We start from the raw sequence: 23,126 nt of genomic DNA on the forward strand, positions 1-23,126 counted from the left end.
GCCAAGATCGTTATCTACACGAAATTACCCACGCTGTGTCGCTTTTACAGGATAAACCTATACTTGTAGTGAATGATACAGATATAACATGGAAGTAGTTCTTACGATATTGCAAACGTAGTGTGTGAGAGTCGGCTCAAGGGCTCGAAAAGAAGGATTTTCCAGTGGTGTGAAATTAATCATGTATCTCCAAAGCAGGAATGTAAGAGATAGTTTTAGTTGCCTGAATACCAGTTTTCATAATTAAAACAATGTGAACATCAACAACTGACATATACAATGACAAGGGCATGTTCAGGTTTTACAAAAGGTGGTGCACAGGACCTAGTTTCAAGCCAGTGAGCGGGACATTCCGCCGCTTCCCGGGGTCTACTGACCCAGACGTGGTCGGCGCGGCGCCGTTGGCCCCAGCCGCTACCGCTGGCGGCGCTCCGCCAATCAGCGGTCGGCTCGGCGAGACCGCCGCCGATGACCGGCCGGCGCGGCGGCGACGCGCCCCGGCCGGCCCACAGACGGTCGCCGGCCGCCGCGCCACCGCTGACCACGCACGCGGCGCCGCACGCCGACCCCGCGCGCCCAGCCGCCCACGCAGAGGCCGTCCCGCCGCGGTATCGCGCGCTGCTCAGATCGTCAGGCGCGCTGGTTCGGAGCGCTGCCAGGTGTAGCGTGCGTCGCCGCTGCCTCCGCCGGACGCGGTGCGCCAGAGGTGCTTCTGTGAGCGGGAGGGGTGTGCGCAGCGGGTCCGCGCCGAACCGTGCGCCGCCGCCGCCGGTCGCCCTGGATCATGCACCGGGCCGGCTGAGGCCGCGGCCGCGATGAGTGCCAGCGACGAGCCGTGCGGCGCGCGCCGGTCCGACTGGCGGGCGCGCCTGCTGACGGCGCTGCTGACCTGGCTGCTGCTCACGGAACCGTCAGCGCGGGCCTGCGCGCCCGGCCGCGGACACTACCGGCGCCGCGCGCCGCGCAAGCTCACGCCGCTCGTGTTCAAGCAGTACGTGCCGAACGTCAGCGAGCAGACGCTGGGCGCGTCCGGCCTGCCCCAAGGCGCCATCAGCCGCGACGACCCGCGCTTCCTGCAGCTGGTGCCCAGCTACAGCGAGGACATCGTCTTCAAGGACGAGGAGGGCACCGGGGAAGACCGCGTGATGTCGCAGGTAAGTCCGCGTCGGCCGACAGCGGCCAGCGGCGCACGGAACCGACAGAGGCGAGAAATGTTCGGGCCCGCCAAGTTGACTCTGATGTCGACTCGTGGTGCATGAAGCCGATTCTGAGTCATCCAGACGCTGCCGTGCTCATCGCATTGAACTCCGTTTCGATCTATTTCGGTGTCGATAACAAATTGCCTGCACACTTTAATGGCACACTTCATAAACAGACTAGTGTATGGGCTACTTTCTATCAATATTTCAGCACGGCGAGAGAAAAGAAAACGTTTCGTTTACTTATCGAGTAATCTGCTGTAATCAGCGGGCTCGTCAGCGCCTCCTTTTAAAGTTATGGCATTACATTCTTCGAACACTTCTACGTATGTAAGTTTTTCAAATAGATAACTTTCGAAATTAGACTGATTCTTGGATCAGTTCCAACTCAACCTTATGTCAAGACAATCGCGACGGTCACTTCGGGGATTTTGAGGTCCCCCTGCCCGCCGCCAGGCTGGCCAGTCTCCAAGCTCGCTCTGTCCCTGCTCTGCCCGGTGTCAGCCTGGTCAGCCGCCGGCGGCCGGTGTCTGAGGTGACGCCCGGGCCACCTGCGGCCGGCCGCTGTCCACCCCGCCGCCTCAGGTGCGCGGCTATCGGAGGCAGACCTCTCGAGTGCGGCGCGCCGCCAGTGGACGCCGTATCGGACCCGGCGAGTGCACCTCGGGCGGTGTTTACCGGCCGATAGGGCCCGCGGCCCGCTCACACCCGGCCGCCGCTATCGCTGTGCAGGCGGCCGACCGGCGCGCTTTGATATCTCAGCTCTCCACGTGTCTTCTGGCAACGGAACCACCGGAGTCCAACCGTTCTCAGAGCCAAGCGGTTACCCACAGGCCGATCGTGGCCTGCCTCTTCTTGCTAATGTGGATGAATGACGCATAAAAAGGCTACTGACGTTATTGGGCATCGCAGCCAGCCGAAATTAAGATTATTCCGCCTGAAAAGACTGAAAGGGGTAGTGCAAATGAATGCGGCGAAAGTTTGGCCTGCTGCTCCGTGCTAGCGGTGGCTTCCGGTGGCACGACACCTGCTGTAACCGGAGCCGGCGACAGGGCTGCGCAGGCCCGGCCGCCGCACGCCGGGGTCCAGGCGACAGCGTGTGAATCGGCCCCGGCCCCGGGCCCCGGCCCCGGGCCCCGGCCCCGGGCCCCGGCCCCGGGCCGACACTGACTCCAGGTCAGCCGTCTGATGTGCAGACCCGGGGGCTGGTCAGATGCTCGGACCCGGACCCGGACCCGGACCCGGACCCGGTCAGGGTCAGAGCCCGGACCCGGGTCAGGTCAGCGGTCTGAAGTCCGGCCTCCGGCTGACGTCAGCCAGCGTCGGTCATCTTCCGGCGAGCATCTGTATCTGGTCATCTTCCGGCGAACAGATAAAGCTCGGAAGGATATCGGGTGACTGTGACGGAAGCCGTGTAACTGTGACACCTATCAGTTGAAGTCTGCTATCCTATAGTCGAGTCGCTCGGGCCGATAAAGCTGACATCTGTAGACTGGGCTGAGCTGTTTTCCACCACCAATCTCAAGGACGGGTCACACGGACAGCACCGTCACTCTCACGTCAGAACGGAGAATGGTGCGGTGAGCGGGCGATCCAGTGCGGTTCCGGAGCTCACCAGAGCGCTGTTGGACAGATACCTTTTTTGGTTGGTCAGGTTCGTGTTCACATTATGCGTATGTTCGCTTCATATCCACATTTTACACATTGGTTCTTCTTTGCAACTGCGTGAAAGCCACAAAGAGGAGAGCTCTAAAGCCATGTGTGTTTTTTTCTACAAAACTAAGAATAACAAAAGCTCGAAATTTAATAGTGCAGCTGATATTGTTCAAATTGAGAGCGGTTACAACATTGATGGTACACTGTGTATTCGCATTTAGTTAAAAAGTACCCAACATTATATCTCCAACGATAAAGGAGCTGTGCACCAAATACTTGGCTGAATATACAGCATTTCAGTTTGCGTGAGCATTTTGGTCTAGTCTCCATAAATATATATATATATATATATATATATATATATATATATATATATATATATGTGTGTGTGTGTGTGTGTGTGTGTTTAGCTGCAGCCCCTGCGCCTGTTCAGACTGGAAACATCTGTGTGAGAGCAACGGTATATCTGTCCGAGAAGCCCCGAGCTGCCTCCGACCCTCCGGTGACTTCTATATTTCCCTATCAGTGAGAAAAGTCGGGAAGCTGCATCCACGCAGTTGACTGATAGCAGTAATTGCGCAGCGGTCGTGTTTGCCCAGGTATAGCGCGGCAGAGCACGATCGTAACAGGTGCGCCGTGTTTGCCGACATTGCGTCACCCGTACGGCTATGTGCCCCGTCATTACACGTGTTTGCGCCCGCCTTACTGCTGCAAACGAAGCGAACCCGCCAGATGGCTATTTCCGCTTATTTGCAGCATTTTTTCGTGACATTTTTTCCTTCAGCGAGCTTTCATAACGTCAATGAAGACAAATTATGTGCTCAACACATTTTCCATGCTTTCGCTCCCGGCCCGACTGACCAGCAGTTCACGGCTGCGAGAAACGCCACGGAGCGCGACGGCGAGACACATTCCGCTGCGGATATGCCGCGGCTGCAGCGGTGGCCGGTCCTGCCGTGGTGCCCCCGTGTCCGCTGTCCTGGGCTCAGCACGCTGTTGTGGACCACAAAGGCGTGTTTGCTCACCGCTCAGATCGCTTTGTCGGCGGCGGTCGCCCTTCCGCTCGGGCTGTTGGCGGCGGTCGCACAGTGTTTGGACGCGGGCGTGAGGTCCAGCCTCCACGCGCCGCCCGCGGTGGCCATGGCCACCTGTTTGGACGGCCGCCGCTGTGCTGGACCTGGCGCGTGAGAGAGCCGCGCGGCGGAGGCGAGCCGCTGCCGGCAGAGGCCGGCGCTGGTGACGATGCCAGCTCGGCCTGACCACGCTGCCGCTCCGGGACCGGCTCGGCTCAGCGTCCCGGATCCAGGTCCAGGCTCCAGATCCAGACTCCAGATCCAGGCTCCAGTTCGCGGCGTTTGTTCGGGTCCGAGTGGTCGGGTGATCCGTCCATGTGAGGGAGAGGGTCAAGTCACGTGCCTCCCATTCACTCCAGCGAAATAACGCGCCAGTGCTAAGACATTCCAGTGGGAGAGGCATTCCCCTGGTGGTGTTGAGAAGAGGGCGGCGCCGACTGTGCGTGTGGTGGGCCGGCTGAACGCTGCGCCCCACTGACCCCGACAGATCAGACGTGCCTGATGTCGAGCTGCGCCTCTACTGCTTCGAAGCAGTCGTGCTGGCCCACCTTTTAAAGGTTCAGACTACGCGTGGCGTCCTAGTGACCAGTCCAAGAAGAAGTTAAGTTTTCAGTGACAGACCACAATGACTCGCGGCTAATCAATGGTCATATCTCACCAGTGCTCGCACCATGGACCTGCTGCAAAACAAGCAAAAGTAAAGTAGCAAAACAGCTCAGCTCAAAACACCTGCAAAGAAGCACAACAGCTCGCACTCCGCGGCCTGCGAGACACCTGCGGCCGCACACCGGCCCCTCGGGCAGCTTTGTGCTCCAGAGCTCGGAGGTGTTGCTCCAGCCGAGGGCGGCCGGAAACGGCAGACCGGGGTCGCCGGCTCACGCGGCGCTCGCGCTCGTACCGCCGGGGAACCTGACACCGGGATGGGCCCACTGGCTCGTGACGAGGCGGCGACAGGTGTGAGGCTGGCCCACGGCACCCGCAGTCAAGGGGCTGCAGGCCGAAGGGTAGGAGGGGGTACCAGCAGTCCTCCCCACTGATGAACGAGCAGGGCTATACATGTCACTTTGGGGGGGGGGGGAGTTTGCCATCCGGTGAATGAAGCCAGAAGCAACAAATGCGGAATTCGACGAAAAATGTCGCAGGTGGTTTTGATCCCGTTAAGGGCAGCAGTGTTACAAGATAATGGCATGACAATGCAGGAATGGGGAACCACCCGGGAAACTAGGAAAACTACTCGGCCGATGGCACTGCAGGCGAATGACGTATAAAACTTGCCGTTTTCCGCAAACACACCGAAGCTCACGCGCGGCTCCGGTTTTGTCCCCATGGAGTTAGCTAGGGAGTACTCTGAAGGTCGACTGTGACATTCTCAGGCTCAACCTCAGGTCATGATGAGTCTATGATGGTACCGCTGGACGTTACATTAGTATGTGCCGAAGGTATCGGGCCGTGCACTGGTCTTTGTCGTAGCCTCCGGGTGGTGTACTGGTCTGTGCCGTAGCTGCCGGGTGGTGTACTGGTCTGTGCCGTGGCCGCCGGGTAGTGACTGGTCTGTGCCGTGGCCGCCGGGTGGTGTACTGGTCTGTGCTGTGGCCGCCGGGTGGTGTACTGGCCTGTGCCGTAGCCGCCGGGTGGTGTACTGGTCTGTGCCGTGGCCGCCGGGTGATGTACTGGCCTGTGCCGTGGCCGCCGGGTAGTGACTGGCCTGTGCCGTGGCCGCCGGGTAGTGTACTGGTCTGTGCCGTGGCCGCCGGGTGGTGTACTGGTCTGTGCCGTGGCCGCTGGGTGGGTGCCGCACTGGTCTGTGCCGTGGCCGCTGGGCGGGTGCCGTACTGGCCTGTGCCGTGGCCGCCGGGTGGTGTACTGGTCTGTGCCGTGGCCGCTGGGTGGGTGCCGCACTGGTCTGTGCCGTGACCGCCGGGTGGTGTACTGGTCTGTGCCGTGGCCGCTGGGCGGGTGCCGTACTGGCCTGTGCCGTGGCCGCCGGGTGGTGTACTGGTCTGTGCCGTGGCCGCTGGGTGGGTGCCGTACTGGCCGCTGCAGCCGCCTCGCTATCTGCCGCCGTCGTCAGGCCCGCTATCAGCTGCTCAACCGAGCGATACTGGCTCTGGCCGACAGCCGGCCGGCTTCCCGCACTCACGTGCAGTGTGCACCTTGTCGCGGCGGCACGCGCACAGCCACCCTGCCCTGGCACCAGGGCTGCTGCCGTCTGACTGTCATCGGAATGTCAGACGGCAGCAATGTAGTTATCCTCCTCCGACGGCGGTATAGATGTTATTTGATAAAGACACACCACTCCCTGAAATAGCTCATAGTCAACTTTGAGACCTCAGTGCTATTGACAGCTTAAGGAGGCTTGCACTCCTACTACCTAGTTACCGAAGAACAACAAGCAGTGCGGGACTACTCGACCGCGTCTGAGGGCTCTGCAGTGCGAAAAACGTACTCTAGATGGTTTTCCACTGTCCGAAAGCGCTCTGCTCCTGTTGGAGCGAATCGTTATCAGAGCCGATGCATAGACATACAGGCATGTAAGCCGAGAGGACATCATTTTTGAAGCAGGTTAAGGGCCTGGTGCTGCGCTGAAATGGTTTGTTGCAGCATGCTTGTGATCCAGCACCTCCACTTCACTAGAAACGTTAATCGCTGTCAGAGAAGCTGTCCAAACAGTCATGTTGACCGTCCACTTACCCAGAAACATAACCTACCGTTCCCCGCACAGAACTTTACGCTGTATCCGGGTCCAGCGTCCGGAACCGGACACAGCGCCGCGTTTTGTTCGCTGAACGGCGCCCAGGATCGGCTCCTGTTTCCAGCGCAGTCGCGCACTTCCGGACCACACGGCGGCTGATGGGGCGGGACACAGCCCCCCTGCACGGGGCGGGACGGCTCCTGGGGTTCCCACGGTCGGTTTACCACCGTGACGGATCTGATGTGCGGCTCTCGGCGGGCGCCGGTGACGGATTTACAAGCGCGACGTGGAGGTCACTGTAGGCCGCTGCCGACGCCGACCGGCCAGCGGCGCGCGAGGCGGCCCGCCTGCCCGGAGCCGTCGGCCGAGGCCCGGTCCGCGACCTCTCCCGCCCCGGGCGCTGGAGGGTCAGCAGCCAGGCGAGGTCCGTTCCCACGGCTGCAGGGGGGGGGGGGGGGGCTGACGGGGCTCGTCACCGGGCCGAATGGTTCCATTGTGTGTCCGGCCGGGGGTCCGCCGCGCTGGGCCCGGCGCTGGTGAGGCCTGTCGCCAGACGGACGCGTTTATGGCGGACAGGTATGCTCCAGTCCGCCGCCGGACCGGACTCTCCCATGACACCGTGCTGGACGGGGGTTGGGCAGGGCTGCCGTCACCGACGCGTCCTTCCACCCAACCTGCCTCAACCCTGCGCGACCAGTACACTGGAATTCAACACTGTAAATAAACCCTGCTGGCCAGTTTGCTAGGTAAAGCAACAGTTTTTATCACGATATTAGGCATGGCACATGAGTGGTGGTATTGCCTTTTTGGATATGCACAACGCCCACATACCAAGACTACCGGGCTCAATCTATCATGAAACACAGGCACGGCGCTTTTTTCCTCGCCATTGGCATGGTCTATAACCAGCTTATTATACGTCGGCGCGCAGTAATGATCGTACTGTGCATAAGAAGCCCGGTTCACGTACCCAAACAGATGGCAAATCAAATATACAGAATGAGCCTGGATTAGCAGAGCGGTTAAGAGGCACGGGAGCTCTGAAAATACGGTGCATGATCACCCCATGTTTTTTTTAAGGTCGGTCCAACGCTCTCTCGTGTCCAGCTTGTGTCATACCATATGAATATTCTTGTTGCATTTTTAAGATTGCCAATTGTGAGGTATATTTCTAATAAGAGGAAACATTGCTGTATTGCTTACATTTTGACACTGGTTCACTCGGATGGCCGAAGACCTTGAAACACTTGTACTAAACCCTGATACCTGAGCTCTTACTGCAAGCCAGTATTGTACCGTCGCGCTCACACCATTTTTGTGAAATCTAAATATAAACAGGCTCAAGGTCGCTTATCTAGTTTTTCGCAAAAGGACCTGGTAAGGATACCTATGGGTATCACAAATCCAAACAACATTTTCAGCATGTTTCTGATGGCACGTTCAACTCCAAGGACAGTAAGTGGTAACAGGGAAGCTCGTAGCCAGGGTCGGGCTTCAAACTTCCCTGTTATGTACTGTATGTAACTGTATACAGTGTGGGCCTCTTCACCCGGGAAGGAGGGTACGTGGCCCCCCTCCCCTTCTCTCTCGCAGTGCGTGGTAACAGTGATGGAACCACCGCTGGTCCGGCCGGAGACTGCAGCGCCAGGCAGGCCGCAGCCGGAGACCTCACCTCCGCACAGGAACGCAGCACCGGCGCGACCGGCGCGCCGACCAGTGGACCTTTCCCACGGCCGATTCCTCTGTTTGCCTACGGCCGACGAGCCGTGTTTGAGCGCCGTCCGACCGTTTGTTTTGGGCGCGCCTGCTGCGTCTGACGACGACCCGAGAGGATCGCGGCCGGCAAATTGTGCTTCGCTGCGGCTACATATCGTACCCACCGTACGGCATCGTGGCGGTCTGTTTCACCAGGCTCTGTACTAACCACACGGTGGCGTGGCGGTCTGTTTCACCAGGCTCTGTGCTAACCACACGGTGGCGTGGCGGTCTGTTTCACCAGGCTCTGTGCTAACCACACGGCAGCGTGGCGGTCTGTTTCATCAGGCTCTGTGCTAACCATACTGTGGCGTGGCGGTCTGTTTCACCAGGCTCTGTGCTAACCACACGGCAGCGTGGCGGTCTGTTTCACCAGGCTCTGTGCTAACCATACGGTGGCGTGGCGGTCTGTTTCACCAGGCTCTGTGCTAACCACACGGCAGCGTGGCGGTCTGTTTCACCAGGCTCTGTGCTAACCACACGGTGGCGTGGCGGTCTGTTTTACCAGGCTCTGTGCTAACCACACGGCAGCGTGGCGGTCTGTTTCACCAGGCTCTGTGCTAACCACACGGCAGCGTGGCGGTCTGTTTCACCAGGCTCTGTGCTAACCACACGGCAGCGTGGCGGTCTGTTTCACCAGGCTCTGTGCTAACCATACGGCAGCGTGGCGGTCTGTTTCACCAGGCTCTGTGCTAACCACACGGCAGCGTGGCGGTCTGTTTCACCAGGCTCTGTGCTAACCACACGGCAGCGTGGCAGTCTGTTTCACCAGGCTCTGTGCTAACCACACGGTGGCGTGGCGGCCTGTTTCACCAGGCTCTGTGCTAACCATACGGCTGCGTAGCGGTCTGTTTCGCTAGGATCTGTGCCAGTGGTGGTGTGGGCCGTGGTTGTTATATTGCTGAGATTGAGGGGACGAATCAGGATTGGTGGTCAAGATGGCACTTGTGGGGACAACTTGACCTGAAAATGGTACTCGAATGGGATATAGTTATATATATATATATATATATATATATATATGTATATATATATATATATATATATACATATATATACTTATCACCAGGTCAGTGCCTTTAGCAATGGTAAAGCCAAGGGGAGCTTTTTGAGTCCGTGCCCTCCCTTAGAGTTTACAGGGGGCTTGGTGCCGCGGTCCCAGTAGGTACCTTTTGGCAGTTCAAGAGAGCCGTAGGGCTTCTAAAACATAAATCAGGTCAAAACATACAGTCTCTAGTCACCGAAAAGGGACATCTTGCCAGGTGCTCTTTTGACGAGATTTGTCCACCTTCCGGACGTAACGTTGGCACGCCCCTAGAGGCAGCGACTCTGTGTTGGACACTAAAGCCAACATCTGTTCGTATGTGTACCTTCGCTCCCGCCAATGTATTTACGCAGTACATCATCCCATGTGGAATCTGTCATTAGGAAAAGGTAGCAGCTGAAGAGTGTCCGCAGAAGAGCCACTTGCTGAGCTCTGCTCATGGGCCTGCCATCGGAGGCACCGAGCGGAGGGACGGGAGAGTGACCCGGGTAGGGGAGCGCAGAGGCCGCGCGCGCCTCGTCCTCATGGAATGCCAATCGAGACGTAAGCTGCGCCTGGTAATGATGGGACGGGGCCAGTCGCCTCCGGCCATTTTATCCCGGGCGCTCGCGGACACACATCTGAGCCAACTGACGCCGCAAGATGGCGCCGGCGGCGGCGCGCGCCGGCCGGCCGCCGGGCGCCGATTGGCCGCCGCCGCCGCCGCGGCCCCGCCCCCTCGGTGCGGGTCCGAGAGGCGCGCGGACGGACCCTGTCGGACCCCCACCGTTCGGCGCGCGGTCCCCTTTTTACCGGCTGCCCCGGCCCGCGGAATGTGCCGGGAACAGGCCGGCTGGCGGCTGGTAATGTGTGCCAGCGACGCAGGCTGCCAGGACAGACTGTCGGCCGGCGCCGCACGTGACGTGGCGAGCCACCGACCGGCGCCGAGTGGGGAGAGCGGCGCTGAAGACGAAGACGAAACACGGCTGAAACGAGCTGAAGACGAAACACGGCTGCTAGTAATGCCGCTCAAAATTCAATGAAAAGCAATGGAGCCGCGTCACGGTTGATTGACAGCTGTCGGTAGCGGCGCCTCTTTCGCTGACGCGCCGGCCTGTGAGTCAGTCTGTGTCATGATTGACACCTGCGCAATACAGCCATCCCAGCGTCTGTGTCCAGAGGCGGTACCCGCGACCGGCGGCTCGACCCAGCCGGGTCTGCTCTCCGCTGATCTACGGCAGGGTGGGAGGGTGTGTGGCACCTGTAACGTGCCGACTCGGTCACGCCCCATCATTACTGCCAATTCATAAATCTCTCAGCCCTTTGCACGCTGCAAATTTATCACCAGCCGTAATCATGCGCAACAGTTATGCAGGTACTCAGGGCGAAAACATGGCGTTTTGCGCCCTTGTTCATAAATCACATGTGATAGCCGGGAGTGGGTCTTGCAGGTGGTCGACAGCCTCCGCACCTAGGTGGTAGAATAGAGAAGTTGCAAGCTGGCTTAGTGATAGACTGCGTCAGAAGGCAAAACTTTGAACTAAGGACGTCCGTACACGTCATATGCTCAACTGTTGTTTCACGTCCCTTCCATATGGAACGCAGGCCCGCACAGGCCATATTAAAACTCATGTTTTAACCGACTTAACAACAAAAAAAGCAGACCGCTTTTACGGAATAGCTGCAGTAGGGGTGCTAGAAGCGTCAGCACCTGCGCCTGGAACGGCGCTCGTGACTGGCCGGCCGCTGACGGGGAGCGCGCTCACCTGCGCCTGGGACGGGGCTCGTGACCAGCCGGCCGCTGACGGGGAGCGTGCTCACCTGTGCAATGAAGCCGGCGGTACTCAGAGGAGCGTGCGTCAACAGACAGACAGACAGGTCGGCCCGTCCGCTGTTCATCATAGCGAACACCGCTGCTGACGTTTGACCAGTCTAGGAAGAGTAGAGTTCAGAAGAGAACAGAAGTGTAGAGGTGTGGAGTAGAGTTCGCCGGACTGTGCACAGGAGGCCTTACCGATACCATGCCGCCGGTGGAATGCAAATGAGGGTCAGTTAGTAAACGCAGAAGTTTTTGCGCGACGCGTCTAGGGTTCCCATATTTTGCCTGGTGCACGTGTGTCGCACCGCCCTGCAGTCGCATTTTGTAATGATAACTTAAGAGTCACACATGAATTACACGCTAGCTTTCGCACCAGCTGACTTAAGAGGGTTGGTTCCCTTGGTCCTGAGTATGCTAAGATGCCCAGGGGATACAGGCTTTGCTGCCGTGATTCTTATCAAATGCGCCCACAATTTTGCCTAAAAAGTGTTCAGTCTTAAGGGGTAGATACCGATGGCCAAAGTAAATTTGAGTGACGAAATTTTCGTAGAATTTGGCGCTTTTGTCAGTACTTCTTTGGTTTCCCTTAGATGATATTTGCATGTGCTGGTAAGTAATAGCTGGTGAGTGCAATTAATCTTACCTCACCAGCATGGGCGCATTGAGCTACCACCAATTACTTAAACTATATAACACTGAACATAACAACTTCAAGAGCGGCATGCAGGCCGAGTGTTGGAGGAATGCGAGTGTGGTACTGTTTAGTACGTTTTGAAGTGCATATTGTATTTATTTCATGGCACTTTTGGCGTAGAAACATGCATACTTCTTAATCTGCTTGTGTTTTAGCGTGAAAGTATATGTATGTGATCATTAAAGTATTTAATGTGTGTGATTTTTAGCGTGAAGTATTTAGTGTATGTGATTTATTTTGAGTGCCTATGCTTGTTTGTGTGCATCTCATAACGCGTTTGATGTACTTGACATAATGTTCATGAAAAATTGCGGCAGCGGATTTAGTGTGTAGATATACTAGTCAACTCGTAGGTGAAGTGACGTCTGAGAAAATGGGGGGGGGGGGGGGCAAATCCATTTGAAGTTGATTCTTGCCACGTGTCGCCACGGGGTTTATGTTGAGCATTTTCGCAAGGATAATGTGCATTGGCACCATTGGCACCATTGGCACCTGCGACCTTTCGTTTCTGCGCCTATAACTCACATAAGCTCACATATTGGATGATAAACTACAGCAATATCCGAGCTTTGGTTGTGTGTGTAGCTTAACATAAGCTAGCGCACAGTCTTCAACAAGTTAAAAATTTGATTTTACCAAAGCATTCTTGTTCGGAGGCCACTCGCTTCCCCGTGCGATTCGGTATGCACTTCCATGTAACGTGCCACAACCACTCCGACAATTCCCACGCTGGGAAAACCGAGTTCTCGTCGACAGAAAGGGAAAGGAGGCGCCGGAAAGCGATCGGCGCGAGGGTGTGCGGCTGGAGTCACTGTCGGCGCGCAGCGGGTGTGCGCCGCCCCTCGGGCGCGGTGGGCAGATCAGCCCGCTCGCGTCGCCAGATGAAGGGCGCCGCGGCGGCCGGTGCCGACACTAAGCCTCGCTCCGTCACAGGATGACGAGGCGGCTGTCAGTGTCTCCCCCGGCCCGCCAGGCGGCCGTCACAGGCGGCCCCGCCCCCCGCCGCACGGCCAGTCAGCGGCGCCGTGTCGCCCCACACGGGCCCCCCGCATACCGGCCCACCTCGAGGCCGCCGCCGACAAGCTGTTTGCAAACACTCAGAGGGACCGGACGCTTAATGACTGAGTGGCGACCGAGCGTCGCGCGCCGCGAATGGAGCGGGTGGGGGACGCGCCGGCGGCCGCTCATCGTGACCAGCCGTGACCAATCTCCTCGGCCCGGTAAAAAAGCCAGCTTCGGGAGGAAGCCCACGACCCATACAGCTGAGGCGGCGTGTTTGTCTCGGCGCGATCGCGACCGAAACGGAGGCGCTTTGAAGCGTGCCGCGCCCCCTCTCTGGCCCCGTGTTGGTCTGCCGCGCGCTGTGTTGTAGTTGATTTGTCGGCTTTGTGGCGTGTTGACGTTCTTTCAAGAGGCCCTCACGTACTGCGAGACCCCGAGCCTACCACAACATTGCGGTATGCTGGCATCCCCGTCGGGACCGGCATTGTGCTCAGTCCGGCATTGACACCGGGGTAACTGAGGGCCGTCAGCCATCCTGGAGGACCACACAAGCGGAGCACGCCCGGTCCGACCTGTTTAACACCGATACAAACTGCTCGACAGCGCGGGCGGTGTTCAATTACCGCTGCTGGCAGCCCCCTGCGGTGTTCCCTCCGCCAAACAAAACCCACCCGGCCGCCATAATGGGACAGAATGCTAATTGATAATTGTAACGAGCGGCCGGGTGCCGGGGGAGGATCGGTATGTCCTGTCGGCCGACCGGCCAGAGCTAGCCGTAAATCGCAACTGCCGGCGGCCGGACGGTTAGGCGAGCCGGCCGGGCGGCCCGCTGGCCGGAGGCCGAGCGACCGGCAGAGCAGCCGTGACTGCTGGCCGGAGCCGGTCAGGGGCCCGCCGTCCGGCTGCGTCGGTGCGAGCGGGACCGGCCGCTGTGACCGGCGCCGCCGGCCCGGGGCCCGGCTGAGTCAGCGCAGCTGCACCTCCTGACCCGGCCCGGCGCTCGGACACAATGGCCGGCGCCGCGCTCTGCCCGCCCGCGCCCGCTAACCGATTGGCTATGAGTGGCCGCGGCCGCCGGAAACGGCGCCGGAAGCAGCGGTCCTGCAGCCGGCGGATTCGAATCAGGCCTGTGCGGCTCTGCAGCCCGGCAGGACCTGCCGATGGAGATCACTGGACCGCCGGGCCGGATCCGGAGCCCCGTTTGTCGGCCCCGCAGCCGGTCTGATCCGCGAGTCTCGTGCCGCCGACTCGGTCCCGGACTCGGAGTCATGGCTGCTGATGGGCTAGGGACGGCTCTGTGGAGACCAAGCGTGTCAGACACGGCCTGCGGCGGCTTGTCACTGGCGCCGCTCACCGCTGTCGCAACCGCGCGCCCCAGGCCAGGCCTGTTGATTTCACACGGGCTGCACGTGCACCAATTGTGCTATATTACGTTGCTGTTCTAAATTGATTTCGCCATGCCTGTGGCCACCATAGCCGCTTCGCGTGCTTCGAATTATGACCTTGCATCAGACGTTATTTATCGGCCATTCGGTCAGCCGTGTAGTCGAAAGGGATGCTTAATTTGGAAGACGATATGGTGTATGGTGATGTAAGCATCATTAACCTATTATTATACGGGGATGTTGTGACTTGATGGTAATGGAAAAGTTATGATGTTATTGTATATGCTCAAACAACATGCTTATCTTATTGTGAGCAATTCCAGCAACGAATTTCAAACAGGTTCAGAATGACGTGCGGGTGTACGCGTCCCCGCGAATCCATTTATAATAAAGGCAACGTCTTGGAGACCTTTCTGCAGATGCATTAAAAGGGCGTGGAGTCTTTCCCCTCAAAGTGGGCGAATGCGTCCGTCTTTGTATTTAGTCAACACTTTAACATTTTTACTCGGAAAACAAGAGCGTGATGGAGAAGCATCCCCACGTGTCCCGACTATGACAAACATGGTTGCCTGCATTAAGCAGTTGATCGCCCGGCCTGGGCAGTCACACTCTTCACTACGGCGGCGGTGCCGTTCCACTGCGCAGAGGCGACTGTCCACTCCAAGCCTTTCCGTCTAGCTACTGTGGTGACTGGACATTGTCTGTGGGTGGTCACCGTGCATTTCAGCGTGAAAAAGCTGGTGGCGGGCGCCCTCAGCCTCGATTATGACCTGCACTTGCCTAATCTTCTGACCTTCCGTGTGCATTGCTCATCGGCTCCCGCAATCCGTTATTTTACAACATCCACAACATCCCGCGCTCCGCACCTCCAGCGCCTAACTCGGGACCTGCTTGCCCGGATGGCTGGACCTCTGGCGGGGTGGCTGGTTGCCATCTGGTTGGTTGCTGTTTGATGGCTGGCCAGCCATCTGCTACCGTGTTGCCGCGCTGCTACACGGCCCGCCCGCCGTTCCAGCGCACCAAGCCAAGCTGGACATGCTGGCGATCTCGGTGATGAACCAGTGGCCGGGCGTGCGGGTGCGCGTCATCGAGAGCTGGGACCTGGGCCGGCTCCACTCGCGCCAGTCGCTGCACTACGAGGGTCGCGCCGTCGACATCACCACCTCGGACCGCGACCGCAGCAAGTACGGCATGCTGGCGCGGCTGGCCGTCGAGGCCGGCTTTGACTGGGTCTACTACGAGTCACGCTTCCACATCCACTGCTCCGTCAAGTCAGGTGGGTGCACTGATGCAGCGCCAGGTCGCAGCGGGCTGCTGTCGTGGTGCGGGCCTGATGCGCTGCGCTACAACGCAGACAGCGCGCGTAGGAAACGGGCGGCAACGTCGCCCTCATATTCAAATGTTCCACGCTCACGGGTGAAGGAGACCGACGCCATTCCTTGTAACCGGCGATCACCCGGTTACGCCCGCACTCCAGACTGATCGGAAACTGGTAAAACACTTTCCAAAGACGATCAGGGGTGCTCTAGCGGTAAATTTGGAGTTCTTAGTCATTTTTCTAGGCACCGTCATAGGCCCAATGTTAAGATTGTAAATTATTTGGGGCTGTTCCCTAAGAGTGCGCAGATAACTACGCCCGCTTGCCCCGGGCCCTGCAGCTGCGGGCCAGAGTAGTCCCGGCCAGCTGCTCAGTCCGCCCGCCCAGTCACCAGCCGGCGGGAGATGGCGCGTGGACGGGGGCTCAGCCCGCCGCGGGTCCCCTGACGTCCCGCTGTCCGTCCACCCAGCCGCCAGTCGAGGCGCGGCCAAATGCAAACAAGCCGCTCAAACAGGAGCGCGATCGGCGCGCAGGTGCCCGCCCCTTCGTCACACAGGCGGGCGCACGGCATTCGTGGGCATCCGGCGAGCGGTGCGGCCGCCGCCAGCCCTGTCATTAGGCCGGCTCGGATTGATTTAAATTGGCGGTTCGGCGGCGGTGGCCGGCGCGGGCCAGTGGAGATACCCCGGGTGGGAGCCGCCGGGGTCAGCGCTGGTGGCGAGCCGCCGCCCGGCGCGCCGCCGCTCGCCGCCGCCCGGCGCCACCCCCGCCGCTGTAATCTCGCCGCCCGCCCGCATAATCACTTATACAATACAAAACCGTTTGGCCGGGTCATTTGTTACCCGCTCCAGCGGAGGGATAATGAGGTATGGCCCACGCGGCGGGCCGTGTCTGCGCCGCTGCCGCCGGACGGTCCTCCCCCGCTGGCGTCCCATGGACTGAGCGGCGGCGCCGGCAGCAAGAGCGATGGCGGCGGCCCGCTGGCCGCCAGACGGGCCCAACCCCATAATGGTCTTACGCTATAATCGGTCATAATCATCCCGCTTTGATTTCTTGGCGCAGGTACCGTTTTTATACTGCCGCGCACGGTGAGCTGGAACTGGCAATTGAGTTTATTGGATATTTTAGGAGGGTTTAACTGTTGAGAGCAGACAGTAAGAGCCGTGTTTTGGCAGTTTTATTTCAATTACGCTGTCGGTAGGAATTTGCAAGTGTTAGCATTTCATTTTGCACTTCATCTGATATAAGCCAACGGTGTCCTGTTGTGTCTGTTTGAAATGCGGGTAAATGTATGTTCAATACATACATGGTTGTTCCGCCAAGAAACATTCCTATCTTAACGGCTAGAGCAGGCACGCAACCAAAAGTTTCTGCAGGCAGGCAGCCAAATCTTCTCCCAGTGCGAAACCACACTTTGTAGTGTAAATCTCTTGGCTCAGGCGGGAGGGGGTGGCGTGGGGGAGGGGGCCCGTCCCTTTAGGCCTTCATTTGGCTACGCCCGTGGGCTAGAGCCGTGTTTACCCCCTTGACGTCTTGAAGTCATTAAAAGGTGTAACTGATGAATTACCTGCCGGAAGCTAAACTTTGATTATGCCGTTCAAAGGCAAGTGCTGCGGACAACAAGTAACCTATGGCATAATTTAATGTGCTGGCAGGAAAGTTGATTGATGATCATGTGGCCTCTTCGGCAACCGCCACCGAGTCAGAGACTTGTGAACATTTCAGGAATAGGTTAGACTGAACACTCCACCTGAGATCTTATTTTTTATAATGGGGCAAGTATCGAGCTTTGTCATAAGATTCAGTAAGTTACCAAAAAATTGACAGTCAGGGCGGGAGGGGGTGGGTTGTGGTGTGCTTCCATAAAGTAAAATATCGAACTAGTAACTATCGACCATTTCATGCGAGACTTTCACGATGAGAGGTGAACTGAATCCACGGATACTGACGGCCCACTGAATCCCTACGGCTCACTAAATCCCTCTTCAAAGCCGATGGTATCCGATAGGCCTTGTATCAGGAACCTTACAATTTGGGAGTAATCCGTTGGTTTGCTAAGGCGTTAGGCGGTAAAGCGGTAAGCGGTCTTCCGTCTCTAAAGTGCTTGGTAGCGGGTGAATACTTTCCAGTGAAATTAAGAAATAAACATAAGTTATATAGGCGAGAGCTTCTTTTCTATTTCACTCGAGCCAGTGTTCATATCAGCTGGTAAGACAGAAGTAATAGCTTTATTCCTCGGAGCAAAACCGGGAGAATGGAGATAAAGCTGGTTTGATATTTCGGCAGCATGCTTTTATCGTAACAATAGCAAAAGGGAATTCTCCAATCACAAAGTTTAATTACCAAGTTTCTTTCGTTGCACGCTTTTGTTACCTTTGTTGACAATACTACGAATATTGCGTTATTGATTACCGGACCGCGTCCAACGGCCATACACAAACATTCGAACGATTCATTTTTTATTCTGCTGAGTAATTACTGATTCTAACCAACGTTTGTGCCCCTTTCAATTCCAGCTACGGGTTAGACTGACCTCAAAACAAATGGGCTGACGTTGGCCCCAAATTCAGCTTTGCTTGCATTGAAATCGGCTCAACGTAAACAAAAACAAACAAAAACCTGCAATAACACCACTGACACACTCACATCTCTTGTAACAAAACTTTTCAGAGTCCGTCTTTGATGGCTTTGAAATGTAGATCCGGTCACATAGCTGATCCTGTTTAAGAGCATCAGCTGACGCGGCTGATCGGATAAGTGAGCACAGCCACGGGCATCACTTGACACTTTCGACCGATGTCATCGTGTGTCAACTGATCGGATAGGTAACCACCACCACGGGTACCACTTGACGCCCTCGACCGGTGTTATCGCGTGTTAACTGATCGATGTTAACACCACTGAACGGGTGTTTGAATGCATCACTTATCCCCCTCGTCCAATGTCAACGTGCATTACTCCATCGGCGTTCACACCCCTGATCGGTGTCACGACCGATAAGTCTCCACTCTGTGGACACGGCACCTCCCAGTGTCGCCCGCATTGTCGCCAGCCATCGTCTCGCGGTCCGGTCAGCTGTGGCCCGGGACAGGTGAGCCGGCGAGGGTACCGCCGGACAGCGAATGTGGCGCAGGGCGCCCCGCTACAACAGCCTCGGGATTCCGAGCCGCGCCTGGCGTTCCAGGCTCATTTGGCCGCCATGATTCGCATTCGCGCTAGATGTATTACAGAGGCCACTGGCGTTGCATTTCGGGACTAATTTGCGTTCATCACTGCGGTCTAAGGCGCCACCCGTGCCGAAGCGCGGCCGAAGTGGGCGACGCGGCGCTCGCGGCCTGCTCGAGGTCCCGCCAGGCTGCCAGTCGTCTCGCTGCCGCTGGTGTGGTACCAATCAAGCGGGACCAACACCAGCAGACCGGCTCGGACGGCACCTCCCACCGGGACCGACACCAGCAGACCGGCTCGGACGGCACCTCCCAGCGGGACCGACACCAGCAGACCGGCTCAGGCAGCACCTCCCAACGGGACCGACACCAGCAGACCAGCTCGACGGCACCTCCCAGCGGGACCGACACCAACAGACCGGCTCGACGGCACCTCCCAGCGGGACCGACACCAGCAGACCGGCTCGGACGGCGCCGCCGCACCTGGGCCGCGCGGCTGGACCGCCCGCCGCGCCTGCAAACAGCGTGTCGCTTTGTGGCCGGCGATGAACGGCCTCAAATAACTAGATTTACACGCCAAACGGCAGCCGCCCTGCTATTCCGGCCGACCACCACGGGTGCATACTAATTAATTGCCGGCTGATTTGCGGGCCGCGCGGCGTTCTCTCTCGTCATTAAGGCGGCGGCGGGTCTCGCGCCGCCCCGCGCTCGCGGGGCCGCCTCGGGCGCCCACTTAATCGCGCCCAGTTGGCGGCCGGTTAATGGCAACCGACGGCCGCCGAAGCCCGCGCCGAGGCGGCCTGGTTAAGGCCGGAGCCGGGCTGGAACGGAGCCCAGGGCAGGCTAGACGGAGCCGGCAGCGGGCTGAGTGGAGCCGGAGACGGGCTGGAGGGAGCCGGAGCCGGGCTGGACGGAGCCGGCAGCGGGCTGGGTGAAGCCGGAGACGGGCTGGACGGAGCCGGCAGCGGGCTGGGTGGAGCCGGAGCCGGGCTGGAGGGAGCCGGAACCGGGCTGGACGGAGCCGGCAGCGGGCTGGGTGGAGCCGGAGACGGGCTGGACGGAGGCCGGGCAGGCTGGACGGAGCCGGGAGCGGGCTGGGCGGAGCCGGGAGCGGGCTGGACGGAGCCGGGGGACGGTCTGGTTAAGATTGAACCTTGGCTGGGCAAAGCTGGGAGCGGGCCCTTTAGAGCAGGGGAGGGATGGACGGATCCGACATCGTGCTGAACGGAACTGGAGTCGGGATGGAAAAACCCAACCCGGTGATATGTTGGACAGAGCACACATGACAATGGCTATTGAAACAGGCTGGATGTCGGTCTTTCCTGGAGACCAGATCCTTCCATCGGTCGCTGTGTGGGCGGCCTCCTCGTTACCCCAGTGTCAGCCCACCAAAGGCTAGCGTTGCGACAGCCCTGAAGGCATCGTGCGTGCGGCGGCCGAGGCTTGGCACACGACATCGGTTGTCATGGCAACGCGTTTTTCCGCGCCACGGGGTCACTACTTTTAGGGCAGACGTCATGTTGAGCGCCACAGGCCGCTGATGTGAGACGGATTCCGACAAATGCGGGCTGGCATGTTCTCCGTGGTATGCGTGCGGTTTACCTTGCATTATTCAAGCTCATTTGTACAAACAAGACCCAGAGTGAAGCTCTACACTGCCTCTCTCTCTCTCTCCCTCTCTCTCTCTCGCTTCCTCTCTCTCTCTCTCTCTCTCTCTCTCCCTTTCTTTTCTCTTTCCTCTCTCTCTCTCTCTCTCACTTTCTCTCTCCTTTTCTCTCTCCCTCTCTCTCTTCCTTCTATCTCTTATCTCTATCTCCCTCTATCGCTCTCTATCTCCCCTCTTCTCTCTCTCTCTCTTATATCTTCTCCCTCTCTCCTCTTCCCCCTTTCCTCCTCTCTCTCTCTCTCTCTCTCCTCTCTCCTCCTCTCTCTCTCTCTCTCTTCCTCTCTCCTCCTCTCTCTCTCTCTCTCTCTCTCCCTCTCGCTCTCTCTCTCCTCTCTCTCTCTCCTCTCTCTCTCTCTCCTCTCTCTCTCTCTCTCTCCTCTCTCTCTCTCGCTCCTCTCTCCTCTCTCCTCCTCTCTCCTCTTCTCTCTCTCTCCTTTCTCTTCTCTCTCCTCTCTCTCTCCCTCCTCTCTCTCCTCTCTTTCTCCTCTCTCCTTTTCTCTCCTTTTTCCTCTCTCCTCTCCTCTCCTCCTCTCCTATCTCCTCTCTCTATCTCCTCTCTCCTTTGTATATCTCCTGTTTCCTCTCTCTCCCCCTCTCCTCCCTCTATCATGAGAAATGAACATAAGTGATCCCTCTATTGGTGACACGAATGTTGGCGGCGTAATGCGAGCATATAAAGCGTGGACTTAAGCATCGACGGACAATAACAAAACGAACGACACAGATTCCGAACAATTGCATGTACGGGCATTTGTATCGATAGGCGCCTGCGATAGGAATCACTGTGGTACTTGCATTACCAGCTACAGGGGTTTATGCTTTCAGACATCTGAGCCATGAGCAATCGTGAAAATTGAATAGTTATTTTATCTGAAAATGACTAATCATGAACATTGTACCCTAGCGTCAACACACGGGTAACACCCTTGCGCTTAAGAGCATAAGAGCGAGCACACACGAGTAATACGGGTACTTGCATTGGTGGTTGCGCTTACAAGCATCTGCTCACGAACATTGGTCAACGAACATCGGCGTTCCGTACATGTGGTGCACGTGGATACGTCTATGCTAACATTTCGTTGCTGGTAAGCTTGATGGTGAATCAGAAGGAATTTCACAGCTTTCTGGCGACGTGGATGATGCCAGAATCGTATTCTGAGACCTCCCAAATGTCATCTTTGATATCCCTGACTTCGCACTGCTTACAAATGCACGCTTTGTTGGTGCTCTCACGTTGGGGCCGCAGCAGAACCAGTTGTCGCCGTGTTGCCTCGTCGTGTCCTCTGCTCTGCCGTCGTGCTGACCTCGCCCGTTCGTCTGCCGTCCCGCAGAGTCTGTGGCAGCCGGCCGGTACGGCGGCTGCTTCTCCGGCGACACGGAGGCCGCGCTGGCCGACGGCCGGCGGCGCCGCTTCGACCAGCTGCGGCGCGGCGACGTCGTCAAGGCGGTGGACGAGAGCGGCGCCGTGGTCGACAGCGAGGTGATCCTCTGGCTGGACCGCGACCCGGCGGAGCGACGGCTCTTCCACCGGCTGACGACGGCGTCTGGGCGCCGGCTGGCCCTCACGCCTGGCCACCTGCTGTACGTGCTGGACGCAGCCAGCGCCGCCGCCGGCAACGTCACAGCGCAACACGCTCGCGTCACATTCGCGAGACGCGTCATCGCCGGCGACTTCGTGCTGGTGGGCGACGGCGGGCGCGTGGAGGCCGAGCGCGTGGTGGACGCGCAGCCCGTGGAACTGAAGGGCGTGTTCGCGCCGCTCACGCGACACGGTACCGTGTTGGCCAACGGCGCGTTCGCCTCGTGGCTACGCCCAGGTGGACTCGCAGCAGCTGGCGCACTGGGCGCTGCTGCCGGCGCGCTGGGCGGTGAACGCTAGAGAGTGGGCGGCGCATGTGTGGCGTCGGTTGAGCGGAGGCGACGGCGGTGTGGCCGCGGCCAGGCGCGCCCCGCCCTCGCCTGGCGTGCACTGGTACGTGCGCATGCTGTACGCCTTGTCGGACGTCCTTTTGCCCCGTGATATGATGTTTGACTAGGGCGCGCTAGTCAGGTGCGGCAGTCGGCTGGCGTTTGCGTGGCGCGCGGGAGAAGTACGCTGTGGAAAGCCTAGCCCGCCCTAGGCGTGGGCGTTTCGTTGATTCATCGTGTACAGTGCACAGACCATACTTGTCCATTTACTCATGTGCTGAAGAAACCAATATTATTTATTTTTGCTTCATGCGCCGCCAAGCTCATTGCTCACAGCGGGAGTTGGGTCGCTGTGCTTGAGTTAGTGTTTTGTGATGGTTCTCAGAGATCGGCGGTGAGCCTGAGTTGAAATGTGCGAGAACAGAGCTTGTCTTCAGCTTCCTGCATGACCGTAGCATTGCTGAAATCGCGAATCCGCCGCGGGTTTTCGCTTCTTGTCATTTTATGCCAAAGCTGACGGCTTATCTGAAATCGCCTTCGCCAATAAACCTATATGTGATCTTTCGAAACGGACCACGGAAAACATCCCGCTCAAGTCGACTGGGGCGATACCATCCGGAAATCCGACCGTCACACCAACGTCACAGATGCACGCGTGACGCAGTGACGACGCCCAGTGAGCTCCACGGCTCAGCGGTCCCGCAGCCACCCGGCTCGCCTCAGCTGGATATCTGGCCGAATGATCCAGAACCAGCTGGACCTCACGGCGAC

General features: G+C 58.2%; 1 protein-coding gene across 1 annotated transcript; it reads left to right on the top strand.

Annotated features, from left to right (window-relative positions):
- Nucleotides 1–872: 872 nt before the first annotated feature.
- Nucleotides 873–22,885, top strand: LOC119099056 (indian hedgehog protein-like; the record flags this gene model as incomplete). The annotated part of the gene is given in 5 exon segments (XM_037222107.1): nt 873–1,154; nt 11,362–11,371; nt 15,324–15,575; nt 21,779–22,254; nt 22,256–22,885. Coding segments are annotated over 5 exon segments (1,248 nt in total), but the record flags the coding sequence as incomplete, so codon positions are not given.
- Nucleotides 22,886–23,126: the final 241 nt, after the last annotated feature.

This window comes from Pollicipes pollicipes, unplaced genomic scaffold (genome assembly GCF_011947565.3).
Source record: "Pollicipes pollicipes isolate AB1234 unplaced genomic scaffold, Ppol_2.1 Scaffold_4740;HRSCAF=5597_pilon_pilon_pilon, whole genome shotgun sequence".
Taxonomy (NCBI): domain Eukaryota; kingdom Metazoa; phylum Arthropoda; class Thecostraca; order Pollicipedomorpha; family Pollicipedidae; genus Pollicipes; species Pollicipes pollicipes.